Source organism: Mus pahari, chromosome 1 (genome assembly GCF_900095145.1).
Source record: "Mus pahari chromosome 1, PAHARI_EIJ_v1.1, whole genome shotgun sequence".
Taxonomy (NCBI): domain Eukaryota; kingdom Metazoa; phylum Chordata; class Mammalia; order Rodentia; family Muridae; genus Mus; species Mus pahari.
Window position 1 is genome coordinate 124,095,553 of NC_034590.1, and position 10,217 is coordinate 124,105,769.

The 10,217-nt window shown below is 40.1% G+C and overlaps 1 protein-coding gene across 1 annotated transcript; it reads right to left on the minus strand.

Annotated features, from left to right (window-relative positions):
- Positions 1-322: 322 nt before the first annotated feature.
- LOC110324278 (olfactory receptor 4D11-like) lies at positions 323-1,260 on the minus strand. Its single transcript, XM_021201708.1, has one exon. It carries the CDS (start codon positions 1,256-1,258, stop codon positions 323-325), a length of 936 nt encoding a protein of 311 aa, XP_021057367.1. The 5' UTR covers positions 1,259-1,260.
- Between the last annotated feature and the right edge of the window lie 8,957 nt (positions 1,261-10,217).

Consider the following 10,217-nt stretch of genomic DNA (forward strand, 5'->3'; position numbering starts at 1 on the left):
TAAATGGAGGTATAGGTGCTAGAGACCTAGAATTTTGATGACCCTTGTATGTGTCAAAATTAAAACCCCATCCTACAGACCATTGATAGGCAACTCAGGTGCTTCTATTATAGTTCGTGTTTATTCTTTGCTTTCTGTTAGTCTCTCTTCAAAGGTTATATTCTTCTTGCTTAACTTTCTATTGATGTCCATGTTTACAAACAGTTTTATGAGTCATATCCTTCATATGCACACCATATTACTATAGTTAATTATACATAGCTGAGTCCCAACATGAAAAGACTCAATTATATGTTTCCCTTTTCCACAATAAGTAATGGGACTATTCTACCTCAGAAAGTATGAGTCTTTTCCTGAGTCTCTTCATGGCTGCCTTCATCTCCTGGTTCCTGAGGGTGTAGATCATTGGGTTCAGGACAGGAACAATTATATTTAAGGTGATTGAAACAGCTCTGTCCATGGGGAGGGCAGTGAAGGGCCTGGCATAGACATAGATGCAGGGCACAAAGTGCAGGGTGACCACAGTGATGTGGGAGGTGCAGGTAGAAATGGCTTTTCTCTTTCCCTCTCCTGTGTGTGACCTCAACATTGTCAAGATGACTGTGTAGGATACAAGGAGAAGAACAAACCATAGCGTAGTGATCAGGCCATTGTTTGAGATCATCAGGAGCTCAAGAACATAGGTGTCTGTACAGGCGAGTTTGAGGACCTGTGGGACATCGCAGTAAAAACTATCAACAACATTGGGTCCACAGAAAGGAAGTGGGAGTAAGAGAAAGATCTGCACAATTGAGTGGACAAAGCCTCCAACCCAGGAGGCTGCGATGAGGGCTGTGCACCGCCCTCTACTCATGATGGTCACATAGTGCAGAGGTCTGAAGATGGCCATGTATCGATCAAATGCCATCACAGAGAGAGAAAAAATGTCTGCCCCACCAAGCAGATGGAAGAAAAAGATCTGAGTGAAGCAGCCATTGAAAGAGATGGTCTTTCTTCTTGAGAGAAGGTCCACTAAAACCTTTGGAACAGTAATGGAGGAGAAGCAAATGTCCAACACAGAGAGGTTTCGAAGCAGGTAGTACATGGGCGTGTGGAGGCGGGACTCCCAGGTCACAGTGACCATGATGGTGACATTTACCAACACTGTTGTTATATAAACAGTAGATAAAAGGAAAAATAAGAGTAAGCTCAGTTCTTGAGACTGGGTAATGCCACAAAAAATAAATTCAGTCACCTTGGTGTGATTTCCCAGCTCCATTGAATGTTACTCCCTCCTCTGTCTATACCTTTGAAGGAAATGATAGAATTATTGAAGCAATAAAGTAAGATTTGCATCCCATAGAGACAGAACATGCACAGAAATGCAATTGCAGCATGTTCTTTAGGAACTTGCAAGTTGTTCTTTAGACTAGACCATTTGTTCTCATATTGTACTTAGTGGGGACTTGTGAATTCTGCTACAACTTACCTCTAGAAACTCTAGAGAGCCGTATGAGCCAAACTTCTAAGCTACATCTAGCTCTGAAAATCCAAATAGCCAAATGTTACTACATTTTGTTTCTAAAGTTTAAAAGCCACTGAGGGTTCAGTGAATTGGCTCAGCATGTAAAGGCATATTCTGCCAAGTCTGAAGACCTGAGTCCATTTCTCAGAACTTACATGGTGGAAGGAGAAAACAAATTCCTACAAGTTGCTCTCTGACTTCCATACCTTGGCAGTGTCATGTATGTACTCTCATATTTGTGTGCTCTGTCTGTCTGTCTGTCTGTCTGTCTTACAGCCACTGAAATGAATTGTCAGTCTCTAATAACATAATATGGATCCATATGGATAGAGGTTATTATTTTTGAAACCACCACGTTTAAATACAGTGTTTCTTAATATCATTCTGAGGCTCAAGGGATAGATTTTATTATCTCACTTTATTTTTTAAAATTTTTTTATTATTTTCTTTATTTACATTTCAAATGCTATCCCAAAAGTTCCCTACATCCTCCCCCCGCCCCTGCTCCCCTACCCACCCACTCCCACTTCTTGGCCCTGGCCTTCTCCTGTGCTGGGTCATATAAAATTTGCAAGACCAAGGGGCCTCTCTTCCCAATGATGGCCAATTAGGCCATCTTCTGCTACATATGCAGCTAGAGACACGAGCTCAGGGGGTACTGGTTAGTTCACATTGCTGTTCCACCTACAGGGTTGCAGCCCCCTTCAGCTCCTTGGGTTCTTTCTCTAGCTCCTCCATTGGGGGCCCTGTGTTCCATCCAATAGCTGACTGTGTTATTATCTCACTTTAGTGATACCAAATTCAGCACAATGAAAGAAAACAAAAACTCTAAGGTAATATGGAAAGTCAGTGGAAGAGTAATAGTACAAATTTCTCCTGGATCTTCATTCCTGGGTCTTTTACTACCTCCCACCTCCTATTAATTTCAGGACACACAAATCTAAAACTGATTTATGTAAGGTACTCCATCCTAACTTTTCCCAAGCACTTCTAAGGGTGAATTTTACCACCGTTGTCTCCCTGTCACAAAGGAATTTGAGTCCATCACCTTTCTTTCACCTCTTACATGCTACATCACACAAATGACACCCTTTAAGTTTAAAATTTCATTTTATAGATTCTCATAGTTTGGGGATAAATGATGGCATTTAAACAACAACAATAAAAAGATGACAAAGAATGTCATTAGAGACAGTTTTATTCATATATTAAGTAGACCTGATTCTTTAATTGCATGATTTCTTCCTGAAGAAACCCTTAAGGTTGGTGTCTTAATTTAGGTTCCCATTGCTGTAAGGAGACTCTATGACCAAGGCAACTCTTGTAAAGGATACCAATTAATTGGGGCTGGCTTACTGGTTCTGAAGTTCAGTCCAGTATCATTATGGCAGGAAGCATAGCAGCATTCTAGCAGGCATGGCTCTGGTGAATTCTACAGATTCTCATAGTTCTATGGTTTTGTTGGAAGACAAACAGGAAAAAGATTGGTATCCTCTGCAGGCTGCCAGGAGGAAGGTCTTAAAGTCCACCCCTACAGTGACACATTTTCTCCAACAAGGCCACGCCTTCTAATAGGTCCGTTCCCTGGGTGAAGCATATTGAAACCACCACAGTCAGGATTTGGAGAGACGACTTGGAGATTAAGAGCACTTGCTGCATTGCAGAGGACTCCAGTTTAGTTTCTAGTATCTAGGCCAGACAGCTCACAACTCCCAGTAACTTCAGCTCCAGAGATCTGATGTCCTGTTCTGGACTCTCCAAGCGCCTGCACTCATGTGAGCACAGACTGCCTCCACATATACACAGAGTTAAAAAAGTAAAGTGAAATCTTGCAAAAGGAACATTTAAGATCAGACATCTTTCTTTGTCTGACAGGACTGAAGCTTCGCACTCAGACCTCTACCACACTGCTCTGCTAATGTATGAGTAGTTCTCCTGTCTGAAGGACAACTCTCCCTCTTTCTCAAAACCCTGGTCTTTTTCCTCCTCCAGAACCTGATATCACTGGAGTGATGTTGACAGTTGGTAAGGTAAATTTCCTTCTTTGCCCTTCCAATGAAGAAATATCAAATAATGTCTGCTCAAGTCGGAATTTATAATTTCTGGCATTCACTCTACCACAGGGGGACATAATGACAGCTTCCACATATTCTTTGATAGCTTGTCTGTTCTTTTATTATGATTGAGAGGAATTTTCCTTTGCTATATTTTCTCAGACCAGTTGGGACTGATCAGGTCAGCCGGGACTATTCTAGCTTAAAGATAAAGTATAGAAGGATAATAATTCTTGATATGCAGAAAATCACCTAACAAATGAGTTGTAAAGTCACCTTTGACTTTCAATTCCTCAATAATGTCCGAGGAGGAGGCCTACAATGGTGACAACAGGACAAACATTTACTAAGAGTGGAGAGATGTATTTACACTTAGCATCTGAATTTGATGTAATTACCTGCCACCATCATACAGATATATAGTTCCTGGTCAGTGCCCAGCTAAGAAGCATGCTTAGGCAAGCTGTGGAAACCAATGATCTTGAAAAATTATGTAGATAAAACTAACTGTGTCTACCTGTCTTAGCTCTCCAGTCATTGAACCTAGGTCCTCAGCACTCAAGTCAAGTACTCTACCATTGAGCTGCAGGCCCAGTCTTTAAGAAACTATTTTGCTCATCTTTCTGTCTTGGTATCAAAGACGAAAGATAAAGATGTTTTCTCCTGATGCAGATTACAAAGTAGTTCCCTGATCTTGAGAAAACCATGTTTTACTGGGCTTCTTGATTGTATTATTACAGGACAAAGTTAAGGACTTAAGAACAGGACATAACTGGTTTGGAATTCTGTTTCTTCCTCCTTCTTGTTCTTACTTGGAATGAATCCTTTAGGTTCTTCCAGATTTCTTTGTAAATCTGGGAAAGCATAACATTTACTTCATGAAGAGGTGTAAAGAATAAATATGGGCCGGGCAGTGGTGGCACACGCCTTTAATCCCAGCACTTGGGAGGCAGAGGCAGGCAGATTTCTGAGTTCGAGGCCAGCCTGGTGTACAAAGTGAGTTCCAGGACAGCCAGAGATATACAGAGAAACCCTGTCTCAAAAAAACCAAATATAAATATAAAATGCTTCTCTCTCTTTGAGCCAACTTATTCTATTTTGTTTGAACAGATTTGTGGGAACTGGTCAAATGGAACAAAAGTTTCGTTGCTGGATCTTTGTGCTTCAGAATATTTCTGTTTATGGATTAAATCAAGGAGACTCAGTCAGCCATTGGCAAAGTACGCATATAAATTTGCCTCTGAAATGGTCCTAGTTTTAAAAGAGAATTTGGGGATTTTAAAAGGAGGCAATTAATTTGTAGAGAAAGGTTTCATGATCCTCAAGGATCATCCTAAATCCTAAACTGGGACAAAACATGACTTTTCCCCAACTAATTGTTTTCCCAGCAAATCCTTCCTTCTCTTTTGCTATGCTGAGCCCGTGTCTGTTGCTCCTTCTCCTGAAGGCGTGCCTGACTTCTTGGTTATTTCTGAAGCACCTTAGCTACATTATTCTCAATTGTTATTCTGCACAACCTATGGCATGCCACACTCTGACAGTTCAGTGTCCTTACCTAAATTCTTCAGTGTCCAACCATGAATACACACCATTAAGATCTCAGTGTAGATGGTAGAGAGAAACATTGTGTTCACAAGTGAAGGCCTTATGAAGATTTGCCATGGCTGGCTTCAATGTCATCTCTTTAGCCTTCACCTTGGAAGGACAGATCTTGGGAGTCACATCTTTGTGACTTCCCTTCCTATCCCAAACTTGCCATGGGCACTGTTTTTTTGAATCCCAAACTTAATATGAACACGAGCAAATGGAATTTGCATGTGAGAGCACTGAAATAGAATGGTCATTCTTCTGAGTATCATGGTCCCAGCGGGAGCTATTAGAGACTTTCTAACTAATTACTCACAAATCACTCATGTGAACCCAGGTAAATGTGTTCACATTTCTTTACTATTCACATTATTTTTTTTAATTTTTTGTTCTTTGATAATTTTACACATGCATTCTGATTACTCTTATACCCACCACTTCTAGTCTCCCTTCCACCCTTGTCAACTCTCCTTCCTTTCTACTACTCCCTGTCTACCATAATGATATGTTTCATTGTGTTTTGTGATCCACTGAGTTTAACCAGGGTTATGTGTGTAAGCATGAGTGTGGAATTATCCAGTTGAAGCTGATGGGCTCACTGTTTGGTATACAACTGAAGACAATAACTGCCCGTTTTGCAGAATCCATTACTAGCCAATAGTTCATAAGAGGTAGGTAGGGTTCTATGAGCCCTTCCTCGATCTATGACTACTTGATTACAGGTACAGTCTTGTGCAGGGCTAGTGCAGACAGCTCTGTCTCCTATAGGGTCATGATTGGAATGGCTGTGTCATGCCAGGAGGATAGTACTTCATATCCTTTCCCCAGACTCTCTGGTGTTTATGTTGTCCTTATTTTTCCATGATGTCCTATGAGCTTTTGAGAGGGAAGGTAGTATAAATGTTCTATTCAGGGCAGAGCACTTAACTGTAACTTATTCTCAGTACCTTGAATAGACATAAGTCTCTGCACTTAGTACAATTCATGGCAAAAAGAAGCTTCTCTATGGCTGGTTGTAGTATTTGTCTATGTGTATAAATGTAAATACTTAGAAGGCAGTTTCAATGTCAATAGGATTATGAGACTCTAGCCCCATCAAGCCCTGGATTTTTGACAAAGTTTACAGTACCAGGCTTGATTTCTTTCCTGTGGGTGGACTATGTAGAAGAATGATAAATCTGTACTGTTTGGGGGGTTGCCAGTGGCTTTCCAAGAATAGTCGGTTACCCACCACAACAGTTGTACTGCTATTGCACTAGTGGGGTCATTTTTTCCTGGTTGTTAGTATCATAGTTCATAGAGTTCAAAGTTGAGTAAGTCTGTTGATGACTTCCCCCACCCAGCAGCCTGTGTACTACCTTTTGACAACATGAAAACTAGAGAATGTGGAGAGCTACACAGCTGAATTCCTGCCTGATTTTTTTTATATCTTATAACAAAAGTGTAAAATGTCTTTAGCAATATAATCTTATCATCTAGTAGACTATGAAGAAGAATGATAAATCTGTACTATTTCTTTTTGGAGGGTGGGCAGTGGCTCTCTGAGAAACAGATTCTAAGGAGGTATGCCACCTGGCACTGAAGTTTTTATAACTCATAGCTTCCAGAAGCACAATTATCTAGCCATAAATGATATTTCCCTTCTCCCTTTTTAAACTAACATATTTTAATTTGCTTATGAAGTAGTAAGTATCCATATGGCTGTCCTAGTTTCATTTTTTTCTTCCTATTATAAAATATCCCAACCAAAAGCAACTTAATGGAGGAAAGGGTTTGTTCAGCTTATGATTCTAGGTCACTGTCCATCACTGAGGAAGTCAAGGTAGAACCTTGATAGCAGGCCAACTTGTTATTCCATGTAGCAACACCTTTAATAACAGAATGTACTTCACAGCCAAAGAAGTATAACTGTAGCTGGGTAATACTTTGTTTGCTGACTGGCATGCTTATCTTCAGATAGCTTTTTTTATTTTTTTATTTTTCTTTTGCTTCAGGGCAACCTGCCTAAGGAATGTTTTTTTTTCCACAATGGGCTGGATTCTCTTATATCAGTTAACAATCAAGATACACTCCAATAAACATGTACATAGGCCAATTTGTTTAAAACAGCTTCTCAATTTCTAAGTTGTTTCTTAGCATTTCTAAGTTGTTTCAAGTTGTTAAAACTAATCAGGACAGCTGTTTTTAAAATTTTTCAAAGGCTGTGGAAGGCACAAAACAATGCATCCTTCTGTTCTCTGACTTTTTGAGAAAGATTTGTCTATTAGAATCTAATGTCATAGGACCACTCATTTCTTATGAGTACAAAGGCACAATTTATTTGTGGGGAATGGGAAGCAAAACCACTCTAGCCACTTCAATGACATGTCTCCTCAATGAATATTGGTATATGAAACGATACATAATGTATCTTTGGTGGGAAATATGTGGAGGCCATCAGGAAAAATACTTAAGAAAACTCATGAAGGGAAAGGAATTTAAGAACGTTTCAAAGATACATCAGAGTCCTGAGACTGTTGAGGACTTAGCCCTAAACAAGACTTCTATATCACCCACTTCACTGCTCAGGGACCACCAAAGAAAAGGCCACAGAAAGAATGTAAGAACTGGAGGATAGAAAGAGTGCTGAGAAATGTTGTCTCCTGGACATGACTCGGCTGTCGCACCCATGAACTCACAACATTATGGTTAACATGCATAAGACCTGTTCAAGACAGGGCCCATGAATATTTGTTACTGGGGTATGGAGAAATCATATTCTTGGTGTTGTTGCTACTAGTAAGTTTGTATTGCTCAAATAAGTGACTCCACCTATACTCATATAAACAATCCTCATCAAACTCAGTAGGTTATAAAAAAGAAGGCATGAAAGTAGGAGGAGCTATTCTTGAGAAGAAGGAATTTGTAGGAGTGGGAGAGAAGAGAGGATAATGTATACGTGCGATATCAAAGTTCTGTATACACACAAACATACACACACAGGACTTTGATGTATACATGAGCGCGCGTGTACACACACACACACACACACACACAGGTGTGTGTATGAAAATTGGAAACAATAAATAAAAAAGAAAAACTAAGAAGCATTGTCCTGTGATTACACGTCTTGGTTGCAAGCTGCTTTGTCTTATGGGGGTCAGGAAGAACCACAAATGGACATTATCTTCTAGAAACTTCTTGACTAAATCTTAAGCGTTATATCAGTTTGGTACTTTGTAAGAAAAGTTGTTCAATGTGCTTTAATTTCTTGAACTTTCTTACATGCCGTCCCCCCCCAATTTTGAATGACTGAAGAAGACAGAGAGTGAAATTTGAAGCAAGCCCAGAGGGAAGATTATCTTTACATATCCACAGCTGAAATCCTTCCTGTGGTATAGAGGTGAATTCCAAAAAAAAAATTTAATAGTCATTTGCAAATGACCCTACATACATGTTTCTTTTCATAGAATACCATTATTAAAATAGGGCTTGGTGGTAGAAGATATTTCTTAGCTATTTTTTGTTTGTTTGTTTATTTTGAATTGTGATGAACTGTCTTGGATAGTTTACTAATACTTAGACAAAAATCCACCCTTTTATTTCAAAGTCCTGGAAGGTGCTGGCAAGATGGCTCACTCAGTAAGATGTTTGCCTCCCAAGTATGAGGACTTAAGTTTGATCTTCAGATTCCACTTGAAAAAGCTGGGTGAGGTGGGGGTGCAGGCTGAAATCTCTGGGTTGGGGAGGCAGAGACAAGAAGATCCCTGTAGCTCACAGATCTAGCAGCTACTGATCCAGCTGAATAGGTGAGCTCCAGGCTAGTGAGAGGCACTGTCTCAATGAATAAGGTGGTTGGCTCCTGAGGATTGATCCCAGAGGTTGTTCTTTGACCTACACAGTGACATCATAGATTTGTTACAGGTACACCTACAAACTGCCTGTGTAACTTCAAGGTAATTTCAGTGGACAAATCAGTTGAATGGAATGAAGAATATAAGATAGCTGGAAATTGATAAAGGTTTTTGTTTTCTCTCATTTTGTTTTTTGATACAAGGTTTCTCTGTATAGTCCTCGAGTTACTGGAACTAGCTCTGTAGACCAGGCTGGCCTTGAACTGACAGCTTCATCTGCCTCTGCCTCCAGGATATTGGGATTAAAGGCATGGGACCACAACTGCCAGGCTTTAGATATATATATATATTTTTATATATGCACAGACACACACTAGATTTAACCCAATTTAAATCATTCCTTCTCTTTTCACTAATTGATGAAATAAATTTACAATACTGCACTCATGTAAAATCATTTTTAAAAATTGATAAATATTCAGAGACTAAGCCACCAACCAAAGAGCATACATGGGCTGGTTTGTGGCCCCTGACACATATGTAGCAGAGGACTGCATTGTCTGGCCTTAGTGGAAGAGTATATACCTAATTCTGTAGAAACTTAATGCTCCAAGGAAGGGGAATGCTGGCAGGCATGTGTGTGTGTGTGGGAATAGGGGGACTAGGGGATGAGGGGAATGGGTGGGTGGGTGGAGTAGTATCCTCTCAGAGGCAAGGGGATGGAGATGGGGATGGGGAGAAGAACTCTGGTAGGGGCACCCTGGAAGGGGGGCAATATTCGGAATGTAAATAAATAAAATAATTTAAAAAATATAATTGACCAATGTGTACATGCATTGGCAGCCATTCTGACTTTTATAACTGCCATCTTCATGACATTGACCTTCCTTCTCTGATAACTTTGTTGACAGTAGTGTTGTTCTGCATCAGAGATGGTACAGCAAGGGAAGGGTTGGCAGGAGAGCAACAGATGACAGCGTAGTAGTACTTATGGGATTGATGTCAATTATTTTGCATGGACTTCTCCCCTGTACTCAAGTCAGGTTGCACAGATTGTCTAGACTCATCTCTTCATTTTATTTCCATATTCTCTCTAACGGATTTGTATGTTTGTATCATAGAAGGCATATGGTGACATCTATATCACAGAAGATATATAGAACCAGCTTTCTCTTATTCTTAGAGTAGCAGATGCAGAGAACTGAATTAGCCTTAGACTTCTGGACTCCACCAGATGGC

Coding starts and splice junctions, on each gene's coding strand:
- LOC110324278 (XM_021201708.1), bottom strand. CDS start 1,258: ATGGAGCTGGGAAATCACACCAAGGTGACTGAATTTATTTTTTGTGGC.